This window comes from Alnus glutinosa, chromosome 6 (genome assembly GCF_958979055.1).
Source record: "Alnus glutinosa chromosome 6, dhAlnGlut1.1, whole genome shotgun sequence".
NCBI classification, from domain to species: Eukaryota; Viridiplantae; Streptophyta; class Magnoliopsida; order Fagales; family Betulaceae; genus Alnus; species Alnus glutinosa.
This window is the reverse complement of record NC_084891.1, coordinates 8,957,360-8,984,566: the sequence shown is the minus strand read 5'-3', so window position 1 is coordinate 8,984,566 and position 27,207 is coordinate 8,957,360. Positions and strand designations below refer to the sequence as shown.

The following is a 27,207-nucleotide window of genomic DNA, read 5'->3' as shown; positions in this document are numbered from 1 at the left end:
TCTAATAATCTGTTTTGCTTCTCTATGTCTATGTGTGTGAGAGAGAGAGAGAGAGACCTGCTGTACAAGGAAGAAAAGAAAAAGAAATGAGTAAAAGGAAAAGGTGAAGAGTAGAAATAAGAAGAAGGAACAAAAAATGAGGAAAGAAAAAGAAGATGGGTCAGATGTATAGGAAAGAAAAAGAAACTAATAGAAGAAAGAAGAGTGCTCTAGAAGCCTCTTTTGGAATGGGTCTCTCGGAAAGAAAGGACAAAAGGAAAAATAAAAAGAAAAGATAATATAAAAGTAGAAGTTGTACGTGTGTGTAGAAAGAAAAGAAAATGGAACAAGAGAGTGAACTCTCTAGAAAAGAGAAAAAGATAAAAGGAAAAAAGAAGAACAAATAAAGAAAGATAAGTGGTTTTTGCAAAAATATCATTTAAGATATTTGGTAAATTTCTAAATAAGGCTTTGATTTATTTTATGTAATTTCTAAGTTATTAACTTTGTTTTAATAGTTTGTGATTTTACAGTTTTTATTATTTTAAGTATCTAACGTTTTAAGTTGTGTTTTAACAGGGTATTTCAAGTGGCATATTTGGATAATAAATCACGCCGTTATGATACCTGAGTAAAAAATAGATATTTTTATAAAAGCGCCGTTGCGCCACCCAAATATTTAAAGTAATATTTATACACAGTTTAGTATAATTCACTGAAAATGCATTTTAACCCTATTCTCATTTCTGATTTCTAAATATTAACTTAATTTCCTATTTTAGCCATAGTAATGGCATATAAATTAATACTATTTGGATAATAATTCAGACCAAAGGTTGAATTGATCAGTGCCTGGGGACTCTAACCACATTTTGTCTTATTTAAACCTTTGGTCTGGATCAGTACTACCTCAGGACTAAAACCTTTGGTCTTTGCCTCGGGACGTTAACCCTCGATCTAGCTGATTAATTGATGCCATGGGACTTTAACCCACAGTCTTTGGCTTGGGACGTTAAACCTTGGTCTTTCTTATTAACATGTTCATAGTTCTTAATAGCATAATATGCAATGACATTTTATCAGTATCTTCATTATTCATGACAATAAACTTGGCATAGTTCCAAACAAAACATGTTCCAAACAACTCGCATACAATTAAATAAAACAGAAATCAAAATATTATTAAAGACCACCACGTATCATCCACAGTGAGTAGAAATACTCACAACAGTGACATATATAATGTTCCAAACAAAATATGTAAAATGCCAAACAACTCATATACAATTAAATAAAACGAAAATCACTTCATTACTAAAGACCACCACGCATCATCCACGGTCTGTTATAAGTGTGGTAAAAAATTGGTCATTATCAAAGGAGTTGTCCTATGAACTTTGACGGAGGAGCAAAGTCACAAGGAAGCGGATCGCAACAGTAGAAACCTACTCAAGCGCACGTGTATTCTCTTGTCCTTGATGACGCTGAAAAAGAAGAATAAGCGGATATGACGGTTGAAACCCAATAAGGTTAGTACTCGTACACACCATAATCGATAAATCGACCCTTGAAATAGATCATGGTACTATATAAAACATTATTTTCTTACACCCTTTTTAAAAGGATAAGAATGACCGCTTATCATAGTCGAAGTTTTCATTTATGATAAGATTCTCCCGTAAAAATGATAGAGAATTTCAACAATAGAGATAAATAAAAAGACCTCTGATGAGATAATTGATTGAAAGAAAATATACATTATCTTCTTACATCATTTTTCTCTCAGAATATTTTATTAGAATAACCTATGATTAAAACACCGCACTTAAAATCTGTGTCACTAAGAACTTGGAAATTAAGTTTATTTGGCGTAACATAGTTTTTGAATTTCGATGACGAAATTCTGTTAAGGGGTGAGGGATATAACGTCCCAGATTTTAAGACATAAAATATAATGTCTTAAAATAGAATTTAAGACCTAATAATAAGGTAAAAGAATAAATATGAATATTTATGAAAATAAATATTCGTTAATTAAAAAGCGTTTATAGTTTCAATATGACGGAAATAGGGTCAAACAAACTCCATTTTAGTTGATTCAAAAACTAGGAAACTCTATTTGAAATCCTCTAGTTACCCTCCGAATTTCATAATTTCTGGACTCCATTTAGGGTGCGAAAAACACTCGCAAAAAATACTACCTCTAATTTGGATGAAAATTTAACATTAATAATTTATGAGCCGATGAACACAACCCAGCCATACATGATACCCAGCCCACACATGTTCCAGCCTATACACATTAAAAGGAAAAAAAAAAAAAAAAAAAAAAAAAAAAAAAAAAAAAAAGCCCAACTCACACACAACTCCAGTTTAATCACAAAGAGAACACAATCAAAGTTTAGGAATGGTTAGTTACAGGCCAACATCTAGTTACTTGTAGATGAGAGATTTTTGTTAAAATGATCATCAACCTCATGACTCATCATGACACCTCTCCTCAACTTGCTGCCCAAGAACCTCTCTCATACCTTGATCAATCTAACCCAAATGGATCCTGGCCTTCCGTGCGTATATAAAAGAAGGGACCTTCCCCAAACGTTTTAGCACAAAGCTCTTCCATTCTCTGTTTCTCAATTTTCTAGGTATGTTTCCACTTTCCAACATCTCTACCTTGTATACTGCAACAACAAGAACTCAGCCTCTTCTCTTTCTTTTCGGTTTACAGCAGCCTCTCCCTTCTTTGCTGCAAAAAAATCACCCTCTCTTCCCTCTTAACTCTTTATACCTCATAGCCAAAGCAAAAAAGAATGGGTCTTGTGTTTTAAAACTAACAGCAAAAGTAAACAAATCTGCTCCTCTCTCAAACGTAAGTCTTTCTCTCTAATTCTCTGTTTTTCTTCTCTGTCTCTTTGTGTGTGTGAGAGAGACTGGTTGTACAGGGAAGAAAAGTGAAAGAAATGAGAAAAATGAAAAGGTGAAGAGTAGAAATAAGAAGAAGGAACAAAAAATGAGGAAAGAATAAGAAGATGGGTTAGACGTACAGGAAAGAAAAAGAAACTAAAAGAAAAAAGAAGAGTGTTCTAGAAGCCTCTTTTGGAGTAGGTTTCTCAGAAAGAAATGACAAAAGGGAAATAAAAAGAAAAGATAAGAAAAAAAAAGTAGAAGTTGTACGTGTATGTAGAAAGAAAAGAAAATGGAACAAGAAAGAGAACTCAAGAAAAGAGAAAAAGAAAAACAAATAAAGAAAGATAAGTGGTTTTTGCAAAAATATCATTTAAGATATTTGGTAAATTTCTAAATAAGGCTTTGATTTATTTTCTGTAATTTCTAAGTTATTAACTTTGTTTTAATAGTTTGTGATTTTACAGTTTTTATTATTTTAAGTATCTAACATTTTAAGTTGTGTTTTAACAGGATATTTCAAGTGGCGTATTTAGATAATGGATCACGTCGTTGTGATGCCTGAGTAAAAAATAGATATTTTTATAAAAGCGCTGTTGCGCCACCCAATATTTAAAGTAATATAGGCATTATTAATATTAATGTCGTTATTCTATTCAATTTTATAAAGGAATAAAATTGGAATTATTTATAACTATGACAATTAGTTATATTAACTATTATGTCTATTTTATAAAAATAGGATATTATATTACTGTGATATTTATGTGATTTAATAATGTATAACTATTATATAAATATATAGCCGTTACGATTAAACGTATTGGTAAAACAATCCTTATGTAAATAATTATTTTAAAATGCAAAAAATGTATTTTGGTCATTATTTATAAATGTTGTTATATTGCTTATATGAAATATGTGGCATTATAATTAAATTAATTTATATGCCTTTACTATGTCTAAAATTGGTAATTAAGTTGAGATTTAGAAGTCGGAAATGAGAATAGGGATAAAATGCATTTTTAGTGAATTATACTAATGCACTATTATTTGTATTAAATTATATTGTAACGAATATTTGTGTGGAACACTCTTTATAGCAGGAAAGAACTATTGTGAGTATTTCTTACTCACTGGGAATAATATGTGGTGGTCTTTGATGATGTTTTGATTTCTGCTTTATTTAATCATATACGAGTTGTTTGGCATTTTACATGTGTTGTTTGGAAAATAGCATATATCACTGTTGTGAGTATTTCTTACTCATTGGGGATGATATGTGGTGGTCTTTGATGATGTTTTGATTTCTACTTTATTTAATCGTATACGAATTGTTTGGTATTTTACATGTATTGTTTGGAAAATAGCATATATCACTGTTGTGAGTATTTCTTACTCATTGGGGATGATACGTGGTGGTCTTTGATGATGTTTTGATTTCTGTTTTATTTAATTGTATGCGAGTTGTGTGGGACATGTTTTGTTTGAAAATATTCCTATTTAATTGTTATGTAAGATGAACGTCCTGATAAATTGTCATTGCTTATTAGACTATTGAGAATAATGAGCCTGTTAATAGGAAAAACCAAGGGTTAACGTCCCAAGGTAATGATTGCGGGTTAGAGTCCCAAGGAAAAGACTACAGGTTTAAGTCCCAAGGCACCATCAATCAATCTCTGAAGACCGAAGGTTAAAGTCCTATGGCAAAGACTGACAGTTAAAGTCCCAAGGCAGTGCTAATTCAGACCATAGGTTCAAATAAGACTAAAAGTGGTTAGAATCCCCATACACTGATCAGTAATCACCAATAATAATAAAACCATGGTTTAAATTAGGGTTGGCAATTCAGGTTCACGGGTCGGGTTCGTGTCAACCCGATTGACCCGATTACATAAACGGGTCTGACACAAACCCGACTTGATTATTAATCGGGTTGTGACACGCTACTCGATTAATAATCGGGTAACCTGAACACGACCCGACAAACACGACTAATAAACGTGTCACCCGTTTACCCGACATCAATTTCACATGTTTCAACCTTCAATTTTAGTTTTTACCTTCAAGTCTTCAATGAGCACATGTTCTTTGGTAATCGATCATTTTAACAAAAACCCAGAAATAAAACTGAATAAATTAAAGTGGGAATCAACAGTACATAGAGAGCAACCAACGAACGGGATGTATTCTGAGAAGCGAAGCAGTTGAGGAAGAAAGAGAAGAGATGCACCTTGTACCAAGTGACAGAGAGAGAGAGAGAGAGAGAGAGAGAGAGAGAGAGAGAGAGAGAGAGTAGAACCACACAAAAAAAAAAACAAAACAAAACACCAATCGATCAAGCCATAAGGCCCATAACCGACCCTTACCACTGAAATCAACACCCAAAAATCCCCAAATCAAAAACCTTAATTCAATTCGGTCCTCTGACTCTCCAACCGAAACAGGGGAAGAAAAATCAAATTAATAGACAACCCACAATATTTTCCTTTAAACACCATTCGGTTAGAGCTTCTTCAACCAACCAATCAAACCTAAATCTCAAAAGGAAACCAAACCAACACCCATACCTTGAGGAGGAATTGAAAAGTTTGGCGTAGAAAGAGCCAGAGAGGGGGAAAAGGCCAGATGGTTGGCGGTCGGGCGTGCGGAGTGCGGCGGGCAGGCGGGCGACGGGAGGGCGGGCGGAGTGCGGGACGGCAGGCCGGCGGGCTACTAGGCTAGTGTTCCACCGTTTCGGCCCTTTCTCACTTCTCAGTTTCTCCTTTCGGGTTAGTCGGGTTAGAGTGTTAGACACTTAGAGTTTTAGAGTCTAAGACTAGTTTTTTTTTTTTTTTTTAAACATAACCGGGTCACAATCGGGTTGACCCGAACCCGATTACAGTAAACCCTAACCCTATTTTCCCGTGTTGTGTTCGTGTCGGGTTCGAGGGTCGTGTCAAAAATTGCCAACCCTAGTTTAAATCCTTAAGTCAACAATTAATAATAAGACTAGGGTTAAAGTCTTAAGGTAATGACTGAGGGTTTAAGTCCTGAGGCAAAAATGAGTATAAGAAATGATGCATACATATAAGTGTCATTATTATGTTGAATAGTGTACTTTTAAATGATTCAGTATTTTATTATGTTATTGAGGACTATTGACTCACTTGACCACAGTATGAGATTGTGGTGATAACGACAATCACATATATTTTTAGTTTATGCAGGATGGAAGGAAGAAAAGAACTACTAATATTTATGTTTAGGGCTAAGACCTTTTAATATGTAATATTTTTATGTGTTGGTTTGTATTATGATAAAATAATGGTTAAGTATTATTAAGTGCCACATGTGGCATGTATGTTACTGCTTTGATTGTATTTAGTATATCAGAACACATGGTTTGTGTATTTTTATATAATGTGGTAATTCAGTCAACTTTGAAGTGTTATTTTCTCAGTTATTAAGAAGAAGAAAAAAATATTCCGCTGCCAATTCTTAACTCTGATGATGTCGTAATGCCACGTTGAAATCAAAATTTTCATTTATGCCTTTTTGTAAAAGGTAGGGCGTTACAAATGATCTGTCATGTGGACCAAAAAGAGGCGGTGAAAGTGGTGGCCCGCGGTGAGCATGTGCTTAAGCGGGAGGTGTCAACAGAAGCTGTGGGTGGTGCAGATGGATGAAGTGAAAAAAAAAAAAAAAAAAAAAAAGGAAAGAAGGGAAAGAGTATGGAGAATGGAACCTCCTCCTCCGTCGGTGTTGAGCAAGAGGAAAACAAGGAAAAAAATAGAAAAAAAAAAAATCTTTGAGTGGAGAAAAGGGAGATAAAAACTATATGCAATTAATATAAAAAGAGAAATGCTATACACTCCCACACTCTTAAGTGAGAAAATCTAAATCTAAGATTTAATGATGATTTTCACTGGCACGTCAAAAAGTATGTACTTGAGAATGTGAAAGTGAGAGCGTGTATAACATATCTCGTATAAGAGCACTAGTAGTAGATACCCTATAGGTGGTTCCCTTCCCTAAATATAACAAATTTTTTTTTTTTTTTTTAAAAAAAAAAACATAAAAAACTATCCACATCAAATTCCCTAAACACTTAGGTAGCTACAGTGCTACCCAATGAATTATTTAATCTTAAAAAAAAAAAAAAAGGTATTCTCTCCTCTCACATCTCCCCACACATGCAACCCTTAGTTTTCTTTTCATTCAAGTGTATTTTCCCTTCCCCCTTCCCCTTTGGTTCTCACAGATAGATAGATAGATAGATAGATAGATAGAGAGAGAGAGAGAGAGAGAGAGAGAGAGAAAGAGAGATTGTATGAGGTGGAGTTGACAGGGATGAGTCATCAGAGGAGGCAAGGCGAGGAGGCAAAGAGTTGAGAGTGATCGAGAGTTAGAGCAACGGGGAAGAGAAAGAAGAGATTGGTGCTGGGAGCTGTGTAATCAAGGAGGAGGTAGTTGGGGGTTTGCAGTTGCCGGCTTTAGAGCAGCTGCTCGACCACCCCATGACATCACCGCCATTTCTAGACTGGTGCCATGCCCTTCAACTACCACAGAACCAAACTCTCTCTCTCTCTCTCTCTCTCTCTCTCTCTCTCTCTCTCTCTCTCTTCCTATCTTGTACATAATATAAAGTATTCTCACAATTAAAGAGCATTTTTAATACTCAAAGAAATCCCGAGTACAGTCAAATCCATATTACCAAAACAAGACTAAGCCAAATTGCATGTTAGGTTTCCGTTGGAGAAGTGATCAGAGGCGTACAAACCTCTCATAGTGCTATTTTAATTTGAGTAATGCCACAATACACTCTCTCGTGTGGTAGTTATCGGACCATTGATTTAATGGTCATACAGAATTGATGATCTCAACCACCAGATGTGAATGTGGCACTATAGAGTGGTTGCAACCATCTTTGAGGGGTTACCACCCGAGGCTTGGTTGGAATGAGTCGAATGACCGATCACCCCCACATAGAAGTTGGGAAAGTTTTTTTTTTTTTTTGGACTAATGAGAAAAATTATCAGTGGCTAATGATAATGAAAAGTAGAAGTACATTGAAAGTATATGTTATGCTTTCAATGCTTTTTGTTTGAAAAAAAAAAAAAAAAAAAAAAAAAAAAGCTGTTATGGAGTGTATTTGTATAGAAAAAAAAAAAAGTAGTTTGATTCCTTAAATTTAAGAAAAATAGTTGGGTGGCTGCTCTTAGTACTCTAAGAATCACGGGCCCAATAAAAAAAGTAAGGGAAAAAAAGGAAGAAATAATGCAATAGAAAAAGTAAGGAAAAAAAAAATAACAAATAATAATGTATAATAAAACGAGGAGGATACGAACTACGTGGACTTCCCTTATGGGCCTGGCGTTTACAGCCCAGCTTGATGTGCACCAATCAACATTACCCACCAATGATTTTCACTGCAAACTTCCATTGCATCTCTCGCATTATCCACTGCTCTCTCTGGTGATTTGAATGGCTGATGGGTCGGTCCTTCGCCATTCACTGCTACCAACAATGCATAATATCCACGCCTTCTCGCCTTCTCACTCGCTGACCCCAATACCGGCGGCGGCCCTCTCTTTCGCTATGTGTTCCACTATTCCCATGCGGCGTCGTTTGCTCAGGAAAGCCTCTCCCCACAAACCCAATCTCAAGCCCCTCACTTCCCGCATCGTCCACCTCACTCGCCGAAGGCAGCTTCGCCAGGTCTCTCTCTCTCTTTTCTTCTGAAAAAAAAATTCCGGAATTCATTTGCTGATTATTTGTTCAATTTTGAGCGTTGCAGATATTTGAGGAGATTGAGGTCGCAAAGAGACGGTACGGGAAGCTGAACACGATCGTGATGAACGCCGTCCTGCAGGCCTGTGTACGCTGCGCCGACGTTGATTCGGCGCTTAAGATTTTCGACGAAATGTCGAAGCCGGACAGTTGTGGCGTTGACAGTGTCACATACGGTACACTTCTGAAGGTACTTCAATTAAAAATAAAAATGTCTGCTTTTGTTGTATATCTCTCCGTAAGCGTGATAGGCGCTTTTGTTTTTGTTTGTTTTAATGTATTTATCTAATGGTCAAGGGCTTGGGTTTGGCTCGAAGAATTGATGAAGCATTTCAATTACTGGAGTCGGTGGAGCAAGGTACTGCTGTGGGGAGTCCAAAGCTGTCGGCACCACTTATCTACGGCCTACTAAATGCTTTGATTGAAGCTGGTCAGTGTTAGAAATTGAGATTCTTCTACTTTCTTGAGACTTATTAAGCTGTAATCACATAATGCTCACTGATATGCCTTCACTTGGATTGCTGTAGTGCAGGAGATTTACGCCGTGCTAATGGTCTTCTTGCACGATTTGGTTTTGTGCTGCGTGAAGCCGGCAGTCCCTCGATCTCAATATACAACTTATTAATGAAGGTTTTGCGCTGACCCGTCTGTAAGAAAATTAAAAACTGGATTGTATGGTTTTCTTTTTCTTTGCTTTCCTTAGCATTAGGGTCCATTTGGGTTTACAATTTCAAAACGTTCCATTTAAAAATAACGATTTTAAAACGAGTGATTTGAAACGCAATTTTTAAAAACACAGTTAAGACCATTTAAAATTGCAATTTCTACGATTTGGTCTAAAATCGATTTTTTGGTCTGCAAAATTGCAGTGCCAAACACACTTTTAGGCTTTGTGAATTTAACATGTCAATCTGGTCTTGTGGTTGTGAGATGCACGTGATATAATTCTAAAGGCGCACTTTTGTTGCTTAATTGATTTCTCTTTTGAACTTTCAGGGATATATAAATTCAGGCCTTCCACAGTCTGCAATAACTGCGTATGAAGAGATATTACGTCTAGGGTTAAAGCCTGATAAGCTCACCTATAATACTCTAATCTTTGCTTGTGTCAAGACTGAAAAGTTGGATGGAGCAATGCATGTGTTGAAGGAAATGAAGGTCGCAAGCATGTATCCAGAAGGCCAGTTTAGAGCCTGAAAATTATTCTTAAGTAGCTCAAGAGAATTGCCTAGATTACTAAAATTTACTGGTGGTTTCTTTTTTCAGGATAAAGCACAAAAATTTAGCTCTGATGACCTTTTCCCTGATGTTGTCACCTATACGACATTACTTAAGGTAGGTTTTCTTGCCTTTATCTAATTGTTTAGTTATATAATGAGTAGTTTGGAGAAGTTCAAATTTGCACAGTTCTAAGAATTATCAAAGTATCTAAAAAGATTTATAATTCTACAGAATCTAAAAGTTATTACGTCATAGCATTTCCTTGTGCAAGGAAGAATGCAAAAATTCTGTATCTTCCCCTGTAAAACATGTCCTTGTTGATTCTGTGTTATCGCAAATTGGTATTATGGTTGATCCTCCATTCAGTTGGATGCAATTTTCAGGACTTTGTTTTTGAGGAATGGGTTTTTTAGCTTCTCCTTTGGTAAATTAGAAATTTGTGTATTTGTCTTGTTGATACAAATTCTGAGTAAAGTCCTTTGGTAGGGTTTTGCGCATTGCAAGGATCTGTTCTCAGTTCAGAAGATTGTGTTGGAAATGAAATCATATCATGATTCGTTTATAGATCGAACGGCATACACTGCAATAGTTGATGCATTGCTAAATTGTGGTGCAGTCAAGGGTATGCTCCATTTGAATTTTCCTTCAGAATTATGTGACACTGACTAGATTACATAATGGAATCAGATTTGGATTGTATGGTTGAAATCCAAGTTCAGATCTAAAACCTTTTTATCTTGCAGTTGTTCATCATGCTGATATGACTTGAAATTTAGGAAAGTGGTGCCAACATAATTTATACATGAATGAGTATCGTATTTTGATCAGACTGAACTAGTGTCAACATATGATTTGGCGATTTTTTTTTTTGAAGGTCCAAATGGAGTTGTTTGACATAAGAAACAAGAGTTCGAGTTGATTTTGATTAGTATCACATTGCAATGTCCTTTCTATTCTCCCAGTTTTACTTATATTTGTATTATGGTCATATACAATATATTATATTATATCCTGAAGATGTAGTATGTAACTTACTTGAATATATGCCTGTCTAAAGTGACTATAATTTAGCAACTGTATCCTTTATTTCTTTTCAAATGATTATATTAAGGATTGGAATGACGACGGCAGTTACTTGGGGCAGCATAGATTAAGTAATTAGGTGCTTCCAGAGTGTCATGTTATCTGAGAGCCATGTTCCAAATATGACTATAGAATTGCTATTTTGGTATTAAGAGTATTATGAAACTAGAGGGGTTAATTGTAAATTAAAACTAATAAGCTCATGTTACATCCTGAGAATTAGGCTGAGAAGCACCAAGCTCATATTCTTGAAAAAGAGCTTGTATTTTTGCATGCTGATGTTTATGCATGTACTCTACAAAAAGTGGTTTCTGTTAGTGGCATCAATATCTGTAATCTGAATCCTGTTACTTGAAGGGTAGATAAAGTGTGGTTCAAGGCAGATACCAGATCCTGTTTTCAGTTCTGATGTATGAATAACCAAAAAATATTTTTAAGTTTTTGATACAAGTTAGATACTTACAAATTTAATCGTTGTCTGTGATATTTAGATGCTTGTTGTATATTTGGAGAAATACTAAAGCAGGCTGGAGGAAGCCCAGGCTTGCGACCGAAACCTCATCTCTATCTTTCCTTGATGCGTGCTTTTACTGGAAGAGGAGATTATGATATGGTCAAAACTCTTCATGAGCGCATGTGGCCAGATACTGCTGGAACTATCTCCCTGACAATTCAAGAAGAAGCTGATAATCTTCTCATGGAGGCAGCTTTAAATGATGGTCAGGTACTAGATCTGGACCATCTGGAGATGGTCATAAACATTGATACCTTTGCATGCACAAATGTCCTCTCTTTCCCAACTACTTTTGTTTTCCTTGATGATGCAACTTTACTGCCTATCACAAAAGAATACCCTGCCTTAGAAGAATGCATTAAGATGGTTGCCATCATTTGACACTGTTGCTTTATAACATAAAAAATTGAAATCAAGTTTGCAATAATGAAGGCCAACCCATATGCTTGTTGCACGACTCACAAGAGTACATGCTGTGCATATTGCGTCAATCAAACTAGCATAAGTTTCACCTGCGGTCTCTGAATTGCATTCTTGTTAATTGGTACTAAATTTTAAGTTGTTTTAAATATAAATTTAAGAATATATGATGACTACGGGAAAAAAGAAGTTATATTGGAATAGAATCTGATCACACAGATGTCCAACCCAAGTGCTCAGGTTAAAATTCTGCATGCTCTTAATTTGTCACATGTCCTACCCTTGTTTCTTTTCCAGTCACATGACTGGAAATTTTCAAACTTGTTTTGGTGTAGCTGCTTGCAATTCACAGCTGGTGATGGTCTTTTGCATTTAGGATCTTATTCTTTAACTAAGCCAACACATACTTCTTTCTTTCCTTCTTTTGTTCTTTCTCCGTGTCTTCAAAACTCAAGGCCGAGATTTTTTCAACCGGGGAGAATGATGCAACTGTGCAGTAAGAGTCAAGTTGCTGTCTTGAGAGTGGTTTTTAGTTTTAACAGCTTAAGAGCTTTTGATGTGTGACGTCATCATGCAACTTACAATTGAAGCAAGACTTATATTGTTTCAAAGTTTATATCATAAGTGTCGTAGGGTGAAAACAATTTTCCATTGGGTACAAACAGTTCCTTAGGGCCAGCTCGCCCGATCCGTGTAGAGGGGGCGCTTCGCAGGGGTCCGAGGTTTCCCAGATAGAGGTGGGTATATGAAGTGATCCTGCCTTAGAAGGGTTACTCGTCATTTCTATGTGCAGGGGCAGATCTGGCATTCAACATGATTAAATTTTATTTTAGGGTTGTTTTCCTTACTATGTTTGGTCTATATTATTCGAGAATTTTTGTAATATTGTTAGGAGTCTCTTATTGGGTTTTTGAGGAACTTGTTTGCTAGTCAAATTAAGAGGTCTTAATCCTAGTAGGTTAAGAGTCAATGAGTCATATAAATATGCTTCATTATATTCAAGTAATTTAGACTTTGATTCATGAAATATTGACTGCTTTGAGTGTTGAGGCATGTTGTTGTGAGTGTGTTCTCTCTCTCTCTGTCTCTCCTTTCTTCTTTGATGCACTGTGACTATTCATGTTATTACTAACACAGTACTTGAATAGCAACAAACTTCTTTTTTCTTTTCTTTTTGACAATCCAAAATCAAGCTCTTACTCCTTACAAATCAGAACTCTAAAACTCCACATTATCTGTCTACCAAATAGCTACCAAATAACCCAACAAACCGGTCCTCAATTCCCAAACATATCTGCTGTCCAGACTTTCCTAGCAATCTGTTTGCTTCAAGAAACAATGCTCCTATCCTTTTTCCTCATCATTTCAAAACCCTCATCAATCTTGAACTCTATCTTCTAAATTTTCTAAATCTTAGATGAATAAATTCTTCAACCCTGACCCCACCACAAGCACACGTAGATGGATTTCCTCTAATCTGTACGTCATCGCCCCCCTTCCAAAAAAATCCTAAAGAATAAATAAATAAAGGAACTCTCCTTCCCTATAGTAGCATATCCTCTCATAATGTTGTCATGCACACCGACACAAGCATTTTCAATTCAACTATAATTTGAAATAAAAATGCAAGTCCCCGTATTGGATGTGGATATTCTTCAAATCTCGATATTGGATAGTATTATATGTGTTTTCTACAAGCACACATATATGCATTTGTGTTCATGTTCTGTGCAGATGGAAAATAGAGATGTTTTTAGCAGTTTATGCTGGGGTAGAGTGAGAATTATTATTCTTTTTTTTTTTTTTTTTCATTTGGGGGGGTGGGGGGAGGAGAGAGGAGGGAGTGGACGAATGGAATAACACATTTCTTTCCCTATGATACACATTCTCATGATAGTGGGCAAGCAGATATGAATTTATGATTAGAAAGTTACCATGTGAAAGAAAAGTACAACAATTTATTATTTGCAAGAAGCCAACACTGATAAGCAAACAAAAATAAGAACTAAAAAACAATAGAAAGTCCATGACAATGATCATTTATGATCATCAGATCAAGTAAATTGTTTCATTGAAGAATTTGCCACCATTTTTAAATTTATTCATTTGTCAGGAAAATAATTGTTATATTTAAAATTTAAAGCCCTAATATTTATTTACAAAAAATAAGGAAAAGAGAGATAGAAGAATAACACCAGAATCCATAGATCACAATAGTAAAGCCCCAAAAGACAATCATATTCATTGTCTTTGCTAAAAGGCAAAATTTGTTGGTAAAAGTTTCATTTAGTTGAAATCCTTCCTTTGACTATCTCTTCTCTTGTTCGTTGTGTATTTCTTCTTATCTTTTATTTTGGAAAAGTTACTCCAGAAAGGAAAATGAATGAAGTTAACCTCACAAACTTACTTGGTTTTGATAAAATTAACAAAGTTTGAATGACCAACTATTTATTTGAGTTAAAAATTAATTTATTTTAAAAGAAAACAAGTACCAGCAGTGAGTCTTTTTATTTCGTATCTACAATAATATTGAATATCAAAGACTTTGAGGGGTTTTCATAAAGTGTTTATAAGATGCATAAGGATTGCATTTTGTTTGGTGCTCAGAAAAAAGGGGCTGTATTTTAATTTTAATTTATTATTATTATTATTATTATTATTATTATTATTATTATGCAGGGGCCAGCACTAGAATGTGACAAAAAAATGTTTTTCCGTTTCCAGATTATGGCCCCCTTAGCTCCACCCGAGTTTATATGTTCGTGAATGTTGGTGCATTTTTTATACCACTTAGGCAGTGATGGAAGCTGAGGACTTTTGACTCAAAAAAACGCTTCGTTGTCCTTTTTTTAAAAACATGAATGATTTGGCAATTTATGACTCATGTTTCCTGTTACTACTCATTGTAGTCTTGGCTTCATATTTAGTAGCACTTGCAAATAAAAAACTTGAACTTTGCCATGTTCATTTCTGTCTTTTGGTGTTATTTATTTATTTATTTTTTTCAGGTTGAGCTGGCTATAGAAAATCTTACAAATGTCATGAGGAGGTGGAAGGGAATATCTTGGACCAGTCGGGGAGGCTTGGTATGTAATGTATTTTACTTTCCATGATTGCATTTTGGGAAAAGGACAAAAAAAAATGTTAACAGAGCTAAACTAAACTAAGATGTTTGTGACTGATGACAATATGATATCTTGATTTTGAAAATGCATGACAAAAATAAAAAATGATGGTGGTGTTGAGCAACTGCCTAGGTGCCCTTTAAGTTCCCAAGTTTTTAACATATATCTAGAAATCTTTGGGTTGAATACGGAAGGGCTCCCTAGGCTGGTTTTGAGGGCAGGGACTTCTATCCCAGGGCAGGACCGTCAGTTGTTTGTGAAGGCAGTGGCTACCCTCTGGAAGGTTAAGGGCAGAAGGGAGCTTCCAAACTTAGATTGCACCTTATTATATCACCCGTCTTTGTGCTAGTTAATAAACTAGGTGTTTTTTGCTTAATTTGTTATTTTTTTTTTTTTTGGCTCCTTGCATATTAATGATGCTGTGTTCAGGTTGCCCCATATATATGTATATCGACTTCATTATACCTGTGTAATGCAGGTTGCTCTCCGTATAGAAGTCTTGTTGGGATTCACTAAATCCATGTTCAGTCCTCATCTACTGCCTCAGGTTTCCTGCTTGTCTCTTTGTTTATCAACTTTTGGAAAGTATATAAGGTCCTGATGACTGTTAATGAAGGTGATTGATGTTTTAGGTGTCAGTGCATGGATAGTTGCTTTTTACCATCAACGGCTCTTATCTGGAATATTGCTTACATCAAAAGCGTGATTGAATTCAATGATTTTTTTTTTAATTTTTAATTTTAATTTTTCCTTTGAGTGATTAAGCATGAATTAAATATTTTCGAAGGAAATATTTAACTTGGCTAAATCGGAATTGGTTCCTGTGGGTAATGTGCCGAATGTGAGTGGGTTGGCTCTATCTTGGGTTTTAGGGTCTCTCATCTTTACCTATGAAATATTTGGGCCTCCCATTGGGTGCTTTGTTTGAGGCTGAGTTTATATGGGATTCTATCATTGAGAAAATGGAGAGAAGATTGGCTAGATGGAGAAGACTTTACTTGTGTAAGGGTGGTCGTGTAACGTTGATTAAGAGGACACTTTCCAACCTTCCTACCTATTTCCTTTCCCTCTTCCCTATCTCAATTAGTGTTGCTAATTGGTTAGAAAAATTGCAGGGGGATTTTTTGCTGGGTGGTTTGGATAATGAACCTAAATTCCATCTTATTTTTGGCAAGATGGTTTGTACTCCTATTCAGCTTGGACGATTGGGGATAAGGAGTTTGTCTACTTTCAATCAGGCTCTATTGGGTAAGTGGTTTTGGAGGTTTGCTGCAAAGAAAGGCCTTTTGGCGTCGGATTGTGGATAAGAAATATGGGAGTTTGGGGGGTGGATGGTGTACTAAGGGGGTCATTGGAGCTTATGGGGTGAGTCCATGGAAACACATTAGGAGGGGATGAGATGCCTTCTCTAGTTTTCCTATTGGTGAGGTGGGTGATGGCTCTTGTGCCAAGTTCTTGCATGACATATGGTGGGGATATCATCCTTTAAAGAAATCTTTTCCAGAGTTATTTTGCCTTGCAAGGAATAGGGATGCTATAGTGGCTGACCTTAAGATTGTTAGCAATGATATGGTTCATTGGGACATTAACTTAATTAGGTTGGTGCATGATTGGGAGGTGGACTCCGTCTCCTCTTTCTTCAATGTTTTGTATTCTGCTGGGGTGGGTCGGGAAGGTGATGATAGATTATGTTGGACGCCCTCAAAAAGATCTTTTGAAGTCAAATCCTTTTACAAGGTTCTTCTTCCTAATGTTGACTCTTCTTTCCCTTGGAAAAGCATTTGGAGGACTAAGGCTCCTTTGAGGTTGCCTTTTTTCACTATGATAGCTTCCCTTGGGAAAATTCTCACCTTAGATCTCCAGAAGCGTCACATCATAGCAATAGAATGGCGTTGTATGTGTAAAAAGAGCAGGAAAACATTTGATCATCTTCTTCCTCATTGGGATGTCGCAAGAGATTTGTGGAATTTGGTATTTCACATGTTTGGGGTAGAGTGGGTTATGCCTAGATGGGTGGTAAATCTTTTGGTGTGTTTGAAAAGAAGGATCGGTTGGAATGATATCAATATCGTTTGGAATGTAATTCCTTCTTTTTTAAGGTGGTGCATTTGAAGAGAAAGGAATGCTCGAAGCTTTGATGATAGCGAGAGAACCAGCTCGGATCTATGGACTTGTTTCCTTTAATCCCTATTTGAGTGGATCTCTGCTAATGCCTTTCTCCATGTCTCTAGCTTTGCAGATTTTTGTACTCTTTTTTCTCGTTCTTGATTTATTAGGAGTCTTCTCTTGTATAATTCCTGTGTACTTGGGTTGTGCCTCTTGCGCCTTTAGTGAATTTCCTTTACTTATATCGAAAAAAGGAATGGGTCGAATTAAAACATCAAAGAAGTATATATACACTGGGGCATACCCCAGGTAAGAACAAATCCACGCAGGGAAGACCTTGAGCCACTATAAACAAGGACTTAATACTAAAAATATCAGGGTAAAGACCTCAAGAACAAGAAAGCCAACTGTTATCAATTGAATTCAATGACTTAGCAATCTATCATTTTGTACTTTTGCAACAGGCTCCAATTTCTTGTTCAAGAATATCAAAATACTAAAGTCATACAACCCACAATAAGCAGATTTGGTTGACTTTTGGGTTGGAGACCTTATTAATTGAGCAATCTGAATGTTTGGAGGAAATGCTAGTTTCCCGTGTTTCATAATTTAAGCCACTGCTTGACTGCCTTTATGATGATATATCCTAGTTTTTCCTCTAATCCTGAAAAATTTCTTTTAGGCTGCGTAACTTCACCATGTCCCTTCAGGTATCACCAGATGAACCAATTGAGACTATCATGATTCCTTTTGAAGCAGCAGGGCCCCTACAAGGTACACTCACCTTAAGAAAGGTGGTTATGCGCTTCTTTAGAAATCCAGTTGTGCCCATCATTGACGACTGGGGCAGCTGTATGGGACTATTGCACCGTGAAGACTGCAATGAGGTTTGCTTATCTTTCTTTCAGCTAGTCATTCTTGAGCTGCTTTTATATTTAACTTCCAGTTGAGAACTTTGTTACTTCAGAGTTTTTAGATTCATCTTGTTAGCACTCACTCATAATTAATTATCTAAACCGGTATAAACAAGATGTGTGCAAAATGCTTTTTCTAGCCAGTGTTGTATACGCATTGTTCTTAGAAGTTTTAGGATAAGAGTAACGCAACTGTTCACACTCATTTCATTCCGGCTGACGTGGCACGGGATAACACAGATAAATGATACACATACACCCGTTACACATCTCATAAATATCTCCATACAACCAAGTTTCAAATTCACCATTTAATTTTAGGTCCCACAAATTCAATGGTAAACTTGAAAATGAGATACGTAAGAGATGTATTTAATATCATTTCTCTAATGCATATAATTTGAAGTAACTGATGTCATTTCTAGGGTTGCAAATTTACTACAATAAAGTAAGATTGTAGCATAGAGCTATATTAGTTTGAGAAATTCAATTTTCTGTGATGCATAGTAAAATGAAAAGCTGATACAAATGTGCCGGTTCTTGCCCAGTTGGATGCCCCACTTTCCACAATGATGAGAAGCCCACCTCCTTGCGTAACAGCTACGTCATCTATTGGTCACGTGGTTGATCTAATGTTAGAGAAGAGGTACAAGTTGGTTATTGTTGTAAAATACAGCAACTTACATGGTAGTTCTTTCAGCTCAAGTTCAAGGGCTCTTGGAGTTTTTACAGCGGAACAATTGGGTAGGCTCGTCGTACCTTCTTTATCAGAGTTGCCTGCACAAGAACTTTCAGTCTGTAGAACATGAATGTAAAGAGGTGTCTATATATCCTTGTTTCTCAAAATGAAAAAAGAAAAGCCTCTTCTCTCATTCTATACTTGTAAATTCAATTTTTTGTAGAGTGGCGAAAATATCATCTTCAAGAGGTTAAAACATACTTCAACATCTACAAAAAGTTTGGAAATGTTCCCCCACAAAACATGAGCTTCTTCCAAGGATTGAGATTCACATAAATTAGCCCAACTGCCTACTCGGGTAGGTGAGTCTAATAAATATTCTCTCACATTAGTTAGCAATTTGGAAATTCGGATCCTCTCCAGTTCATTAGAACTGGAGAGTAGCTGGTTCACAGCTTAGATCTCTTTAAAGAGATCTAAGCCCAAAAATAAGCCACGTGGCTTCTTCTTCTTCTTCTTCCTTTTTTTTTTTTTCCTCCTTTGAAAACAAAGAAATATCTTCCCTGAAACCAGCCATTCCTCTCTGCGGCCGGATCCAAAGGGTAAAGAGTTTGCAAAAGTGTTTGGGGTTTGGTGCTCATTAGGCTTTTGTCGCTAACCTGCGCAGCTCCTGCCTGGCGATGGTCGTACTGCGCCACCGACACCACACTCTACAAACTCTCACCGCCTTAACATTTCTCGTCTGCCTAAACAACGAGTATTGTGTTTCCTCCAAATCAGTCAGATTTTCATTTTATTTTTTGAGCCAGAAAAACACTCTGAGCTGAAGAAGACGAAGCCAAACGGTTTAGATCTGTAAATTATCACGTAATAATCGGAGAAAAAAGTGGTGAAAACAGAAATCTTGAAACTCGAATTCTTCTCAGATTTGTGTTTATCTGTATCAAACTCAATGTGTTTGTAATTTGAGTTTTGTTTTCCTAATCGAAGTTGAATACTAGATCTGAGTCAGGGACCTAAAAGAGCTCAAATTTCCATAAAAGAAATAGTTTCAAATTTGTCCTCTGTGCTGAATTCTCGAAAACGTAGGTATTTGAGTACTCCCCTTGAGTACTACCCCGAAGCTTGGCGATGCCAGTGCAGGAATAACCTCTTTATGCCTTGAAAGAAAGAAACAAATGCAATGAAGAACAGAAACAAGTAGATATATTATTAGTTTTAGTAATAATTTAGGGGTAATTACCTTTTCCCCCCATCAACCACTAGCCATTGTCAACATGCCCTTATGAACTGACACCTCGACTAAAAGAGAGCATCCTATTACCAACTTTACATACTTTGTCCCCCTCCGTCAAGGAATCCCATTAACTTGGACGGAATATTCTATTTTTGGGCGTTAATTTTGGTTTAAAGACCAAAATGCCCTCCGACAGTAATTAATAAAAAAAATATTAAAATTAATATGTTTAAAAAACTTGAGGGCATTTATGTCATTTTTGAATTTGAGTTAGGGTATTTAAGTCTTTTTACGAATTAAACTGACGGAAGGGGGCAAAGTATGTAAAGTTGGTAGTTGGATGCTCTCTTTTGGTCGAGGTGTCAGTTCATGGGGTCATGTTGATAATGGCTGGTAGTTGATGGAGGAAAAAGGTAATTACCCCAATAATTTAACTAGATTGCTCATGCGCGGCCATCTTTTCTAGGTTTGGGGCAGAGAAACGGCCAGCCGACCGGTTTCAGGGAAGAGAGAGAATTCAGGGAGATTTCTTTGTTTTCAAAGAAGGAAAAAAAAAAAGAAAAAAAAAAAGAAAAAGAAAAGAAGAAATCACGTGGCTTATTTTTGGACCTTAAAGAGATCTAAGCCGTGAACCGGCTACTCTCCAATTTTTTTTTTGATAGGTAAACAAATTGCATTAAAAAAGCGTAAAGGCGCCCCTAAGCATACATGGAGTATACAAAAAGGACACCAAAAAAAAAAAAAACACTAGAAAAATCCAAAAGACAGAAGAAAAGTTACATCAAACCCCCAGCTTCTTGCCTCTAACCCTACTGGAACCCACACCCCTAACATCAAAATTAATCGAGTATTCTAAATTCTTGACCTCTCTTTTTCCCTTTTTTCATTTTTATCTTCTTTTCTTTCTTAGGAGGGGAGTCAGAGTCATAGCGCTGATCCTCGGTCTAAGTCAAGAAGTCCAAAAAACCTTTCTCATCAGATCCCAAGAACGAAACCCCCATAGTGCGAAAACAAGATCTAGCATCTTGCACAACCCTGGGGTAAACCACATCTCTTTCCTCCGGACCGGCCCCATTTGAAGATTCCCCCACCTCAAAGACTCCCGACGACACAAACTGGGGACACCTATACACAGGGGAGAACGGCCTTGGCCACGGAGGAAAGAAAACCCACTGAAAAGGAGGAAAGGTAGCCAAAACCCCAAGAGGACCTCCAAACTTCCCAAACTGAGGACCCCCACCAAAAATCCTTACCAAGGTAAGGGCATCCGAATGCATCACTGCCTGCAGAAGGAGAGAACCTGAAGGAGTACCAGAAGCAACACTGCCTACCGAAGGACGCCCAAACTCTGCATGCTCAGCACTGCCAGACGAGGCACCATGCTTACCAAATTGATAGTCCTCATAACCCGACCTCACCAAGACAGAGCCAGCCGACGGAACTACCTGCCGAAGGATGAGCCCTGAACCTGAAGAACATAAGTCCACAGAAGACCGCACCCTAGAAGGAAAATCACTCAGAATCACGGGAGGAAGCAACACCGGCGGCGGCAGGGGGGAAAGAACGGCCTGCTTGACGGACTCGACCACAGGAACAAGCTGGCGATCACTAAATCCACCCCCGAAAGGTGACAGACACATATCCACCCCAAAATCTGCCACAGACGTCACCTCCGGCCGAATAGCGCTCCCAAGGACCTTCGTCGGACGAAGAAGACTTCCCGGACCTGATCCCGGCCCCGAAAACGCACCAGAAATCGAAGACAGCTTATGACCCGAAATCGCGTCCAACTTGGCATTAGGCTTAATCACTTTAGCCCCAGCCTGAATCCCTTTAAAAACAGACTTAACCCTCTTTAGCACCCGGCCTGCCACATAACCCGCCCTTCGTTTAAACTCAAACACAGACTTAAGGCCCAACTGTTTTGAAAAACCACAAGCCCAAACTAGCGCCTTGGAGAAGCGACCCAAAATTTCAAAAACTTCTCGAACACTCCAAACACGCCATCCCCTTGCATCGAAACGTCGCCCTCAGCAGCTAATCCCTGGACACGCCATCCCATCTACAGACACCACCTCGAGACCTGATACGATCAACTGCACGATGGTCGATACCCGAGGGACCAACCGCTTGCTTCTCCAGAGCGTAGCAATCAATCGCCTGACGGACCGCCTCCACCTCCATACCCAGCGGCTGCGACCACTCCAACCCGCACCAGTCCGGCAAAGGCCAAGCACCAACAATCTTCGCCGCAACCCCAGTTCTTGAGTCCTGAGCCGGAATCCAACAACCCAAGGCAGAGATGGTTGCTGAAGAACTCACCACCTCCGCAAACGACGGACGTCCTGTACCTTTCCCCAGCTTAACTCCCGACGGAGAACCACCAGAGGGAGGCAGACCGCCAGAAGACGAAGACTCAACCGTGGTTCCCAGAAAATCCAAAATTTTGCTCAGCTCCCCAGAAACACGGCTCCACCCTTGCCTGTCCCGACCTTCAAGAAAGAGAATACGCCCTCTCCGGCCTCCGCCGTAAATAGCTACCTCCAAGAATCGCCCATACCTGTTTTCACCTCTCCGAGTGATGGTCACCTTAGACCCCTCCCTAAAGGATTTTACGAAATCCTCGATCCCAGGATTACCCAAAACTTCTTCCACCCTTGACAGAACCCAAGCAATGCAACTCAACCTGAAAACAGCAGAACCTAAATACTCTTTCCTCTTTTCCTCCACCTGAAGCTCAGCAGACCCTGCTACCACTGAGAATCGGAAGGACTTCGCCTCCACAAAGAACCGGTTCTCCATCAAGCCGAAATTAGCTTCCCTATAGGGAACGCATCCCTTCAACCGAACGAAAACAGCGAACCCAAGATATGTAATGTGAACTCTCCAATTCAAATGAACTGGAGAGGATTTAGATCCGCAATTTGGGCAGTTAATTGCTATGGATCCCAATTTCACAATTGTGGTGGCGAAAAATGTTTCAAATTTTAAAACGACCACATGTGAAGCGTCGGCGGCAATCAACATTAGCAGGGGGGAACTGCATTGGCAAAACTACCTCTATAACCTTATTAAAATCAAATTTTTACCCTCTCTGTCTTTGGCTTTTTACCCATCCTAAACCTAAAATTCTAATTCCGCTCTTGCATGTGAGGATATTAGCAATTAAGTTGTATGTATGTAGTGATCGGACGACCACCGGAAAAGGTAAAGGTAATTCCAAAATCAATCTTGCAAAAACCATGCTTATCAATTGAATAGAAGGCTGAAAGGGCTGCCACAACTGCACACAAGGAAATAATGCGGACAAAGTATCGAAGCAATTGTTGAGAGGATACCTTTTACAAACATACTATATTGTTGTGTTGGGCCCATTTTTTAATTGCTTACACATGTAGTAGTAGTCTCCTTAACTCTTGCTACACAATTGTCCATTTGTCCCTAATCTCTGTATATATAAACCAATTGATCCTCTGCACAACATCAACGTACACCTTTAGCATTGGTTTCTCCCTCCCCTATATTTGGGCCGAACAACTTGGCCTAAAATCACAAGCCTCCTGGGACGGGCAAGTCGGGGCCAGCAACCTGATTGGGGAACGAGCAAGGGCACATAGCAGGTGAATCTTGCCACATCAACAACTACTCCTATATTCCATGCAATTAATTATGTAACACCCTAACCATCGATCCGACGGTACGTTTACAAAAGAACGATTGGATAGGGCAGTAGCTGATCGGGATTGGAATTCTCTTTTCCAGTCGGTTGTTGTCCAGGTTTCACCTGCATGTGCCTCAGATCACCATCCTTTGGTGGTGTCTTTTTCTGTGCATCCTCCAGATTGAAGGTCGTTCAAACGTTGTTTTAAATTCGAGGCTGGATGGGTGAAGGATGAGGAGTATCAAAACATTGTTCGGAATGCATGGGAGGAAGAAGTTGTGGGGGTGAGACCTATTGTGGATGTGCAAGCAAAGTTATCTAATTGTCAGAGGTCCCTCACTACTTGGAGTAAAAGGAAGTTTGGAAGGGATGCTGATTTACTCAAACAGAAGAAGGCTCAATTACTGCTCCTACAACAGCGCCGGCTTCAGTTGTGTCTATTAAACGTTTACAAGCTGAAATTGAGGAAATATTGGAGCGGGATGATATGCGATGGAAGCAATGTTCAAAACAGAATTGGTACCTCAAGGGCGATCGGAATACGCAGTATTTTCATTCATGGGCAAATCAGCGTTGTAAAATGAACACGATTCATTCCATTACTGATGGTGAGGGCCGGGTTTGGAGGGATCCTAAGGAGGTTTGCTCGAAATTCCTATCTTATTTTGAGCATTTATTTCAGACTCAAGGTCCTGTTGGGGTGGATTTTTGTTTGGAATCTATGGAGTCTCGTGTTACACCAGCCATGAATGCTAGGCTTATTCAGTCTTTTCATGAGGAGGAGGTCCGGTTGGCACTATTTTAGATGCACCCTTTGAAATCTCTAAGACCGGATGGATATTCTGCGGGTTTTTATCAACAGTCATGGGATATTGTTGGTTCCGATGTTACAAGGGCAGCCCTCCACTTTCTCAATGGAGGACCTTTTGAATCAGGTTTGAATTCTACCAATATATGTCTAATTCCTAAAGGTTCCGCTCCCACTCACGCTTCGGATTACCGGCCCATAAGTCTATGTAATGTGCTATACAAAGTCATAGCCAAGGTGGTCGCAAACCGGCTAAAACATGTGCTACCTTCTATTATCTCCCCGGAGCAAAGCGCTTTTATCCCGGGTCGTCTTATAATGGATAATGTTTTGGCAGCTTTCGAAACACTCCATACTATGGATTCACGTTTGAAGGCAAAGGAGGGCTTTATGGCTTTGAAGCTGGATATGAGCAAGGCATATGATCGCCTTGAATGAGATATTTTGGAGGCCACGATGAGGAAGCTTGGTTTTGCTAGCAGATGGATTCATCTGTTAATGTCTTGTGTTCGTACCGTTTCTTATTAGGTACTTATCAATGGCCAACCTCACGGTAACATTGTGCCTACTCGCGGTATCCGACAAGGTGATCCTTTATCCCCTTACTTTTTTATTATATGCGCGGAGGCTTTGAGCTCAATGATACAACGTTCTGCATGGATAAGGGATATTACGGGTGTGTCCTCATCTCATAGAGGGCCTATTATCCATCACTTGCTTTTTGCGGATGATAGTCTACTTTTTTGTCTGGCAAATCTAAGGGAGTGGAGGTCTATTCAAGCACTTTTAGATAGTTATGAGATTGCCTCGGGGCAGCAACTTAACCGTGGTAAGACCTCAGTTTTTTTCAGTCGAAATACTAAGGGGGATGCTCGGGAGTCTATTCTTCAAGCAATGGGTGTTAGTTCAACTAATTCTTATGAAAAGTATCTTGGTCTACCGGCTTTAATTGGACGGTCGAGAATTTCAACGTTCAATGGTATTAAAGGAAGAATATGGCAACGGATAAACGGGTGGAAGGAAAAATTTTTATCACATGCCGGAAAGGAAATCCTTATTAAGGCTATCCTCCAAGCGATTCCCACCTACACTATGAGTGCTTTTCGGCTTCCTAAGACTCTTTGTCGCGAAATTAATTCTATGCTGGCAAAGTTCTGGTGGGGGCATAAGGAGAATGATCATAAACTTTTGTGGATGGCTTGGAAAGGTTTAGGAAGGAAGAAACACTCGGGTGGTTTGGGGTACCGAGATTTGGACAATTTTAACGTATCTTTGCTTGCAAAACAAGGCTGGAGGTTTACTAAGTTTCCTGGAACTCTAGCAGCAAGGGTTATGAAAGCAAAGTACTATCCAAATGGCGATTTCCAGGGGTCTTTTCTTGGTGCTCGGCCATCATTCGCATGGCGCAGTATTTGGAATTCGAAGCCTGTGTTACAGGAAGGTTTAATTTGGCGCATTGGGGATGGATCTCAGGTGAAAATCTAGGGGGATCGGTGGCTCACATCTACTCAATCTCATACAATCCAACTTCCAGTAAATGTCTCACAACCGGATGCAAAAGTGTGTGAATTAATAAGTGTGGAGTCAAAATGGTGGAACATACCTCTATTGGAACGTATCTTCCCTGCGGATTTAGTGGAGATCATTTGCAATATTCCCATTTGTCCCCATTTGACGCATGATCGGTTGGTTTGGGCAGGCACCACAACAGGACAATTTTCAGTACGTAGTGCCTACCATCTTGAATGTGAGAGGAGGACAAGGAGTCAGGGGAGTTGTTCAAATGCATCATTTATTAACCCAATTTGGCAATACATTTGGAGCTTGTGTATCCCACGGTCGGTACAATTGTTCATTTGGCGTGCTTGTAACGAGATTCTACCAACCAAAGAGAAGCTTTGTCATCGGCGAGGAGTGGAAGATCCTATTTGTCCAATGTGTGGTAAGGAGGCAGAGTCGTGTTTTCATGCACTTTGGAGGTGTTCAGTTGCTCAATCGATCTGGGCTGAATGTCCCACCCGTATAAGTAAATGCCCATCCTCGGCTAATGATGTCTTATCTTTGATGGGTGCTTTATTTCAACGATTGGATAGGGAGGAGATGGAGCTAGTTGTAATGGTTGCACAGAGGGTCTGGTATCGCCGGAACAAGTTTGTGTTCGAGGATTTGTTGACTCCTCCAACGTGTTCGATTAAATGTGCCAAAGAGTCTTTGGATGAGTACCGTAGCACGAATAGTATGAATGTGGCCTCTCTGTCTAGGTCTCGGGTTCCAATATTAACACGATGGTCCAAGCCTCCAGTGGGTTTTGTCAAACTGAATTGGGATGCGGCAGTTGATCGTTCGAAGAAGATGGTAGGGTTGGGGATTATTGCCCGTGATTCTAGCGGAATTGTTGTGGCTTCAATGTGTTCTTTTCACCCGCATGTATCTGATTCCATTGTGGCAGAGGCTATAGGTGCTCGACAGGCAGCTGAGTTCGGAAGGTTCCTGTGTCTTCAATCAGTGATGTTGGAAGGGGATTCTCTAGAAGTGGTTCTTGCTCTTCAGCATGAAAATGTAGTTGACGGGTATTACAACAATCTAGTTCTGGAGACCAAAGTTATTCTTCACGATTTTACGTCAGCTATTGTTCATCACGTGGGTCGAATGGGAAATCAAGCTGCCCATTCTCTTGCACGGCATGCTGTCTCTAATGTTTTAAACCATGTTTGGTTTTCATCTGTTCCTTTATGTCTTTCTAATATTGTATCTGATGATTTGTTGTTATCTAATCATATATGA

General features: G+C 38.5%; 2 protein-coding genes across 3 annotated transcripts; both read left to right on the top strand.

Annotated features, from left to right (window-relative positions):
• The first annotated feature begins 8,312 nt into the window (after positions 1-8,312).
• LOC133872062 (pentatricopeptide repeat-containing protein At5g10690) lies at positions 8,313-19,065 on the top strand. 2 transcript variants are annotated; one of them, XM_062309572.1, is made up of 13 exons: positions 8,313-8,583; positions 8,663-8,845; positions 8,953-9,085; positions 9,188-9,285; positions 9,652-9,813; positions 9,922-9,990; positions 10,363-10,498; positions 11,451-11,683; positions 14,902-14,979; positions 15,497-15,565; positions 17,835-18,011; positions 18,587-18,857; positions 18,941-19,065. In XM_062309572.1, exons 1-12 carry the CDS (start codon positions 8,350-8,352, stop codon positions 18,845-18,847), a joined length of 1,833 nt encoding a protein of 610 aa, XP_062165556.1. In that variant the 5' UTR covers positions 8,313-8,349; the 3' UTR covers positions 18,848-18,857; positions 18,941-19,065. The 2 variants fall into 2 exon arrangements, with proteins under 2 accessions (XP_062165556.1, XP_062165554.1); XM_062309570.1 differs by lacking the exon at positions 18,941-19,065 and having other exon boundaries at positions 18,587-18,910.
• A 7,458-nt stretch (positions 19,066-26,523) lies between these two features.
• LOC133871494 (uncharacterized) lies at positions 26,524-27,207 on the top strand. The gene has a single exon (XM_062308934.1). It carries the CDS (start codon positions 26,524-26,526, stop codon positions 27,205-27,207), a length of 684 nt encoding a protein of 227 aa, XP_062164918.1.

What these genes read in the sequence shown, in the direction of transcription:
- LOC133871494 (XM_062308934.1), top strand. Translation starts at nt 26,524, where the DNA reads ATGGAGCTAGTTGTAATGGTTGCACAGAGGGTCTGGTATCGCCGGAAC.
- LOC133872062 (XM_062309572.1), top strand. Translation starts at nt 8,350, where the DNA reads ATGGCTGATGGGTCGGTCCTTCGCCATTCACTGCTACCAACAATGCAT. An exon ending in AAATGCTTTGATTGAAGCTG is followed by an intron (nt 9,086 to 9,187) that starts GTCAGTGTTAGA and finishes GCTGTAGTGCAG; the next exon opens with GAGATTTACGCCGTGCTAAT. An exon ending in GGACCAGTCGGGGAGGCTTG is followed by an intron (nt 14,980 to 15,496) that starts GTATGTAATGTA and finishes TGTGTAATGCAG; the next exon opens with GTTGCTCTCCGTATAGAAGT.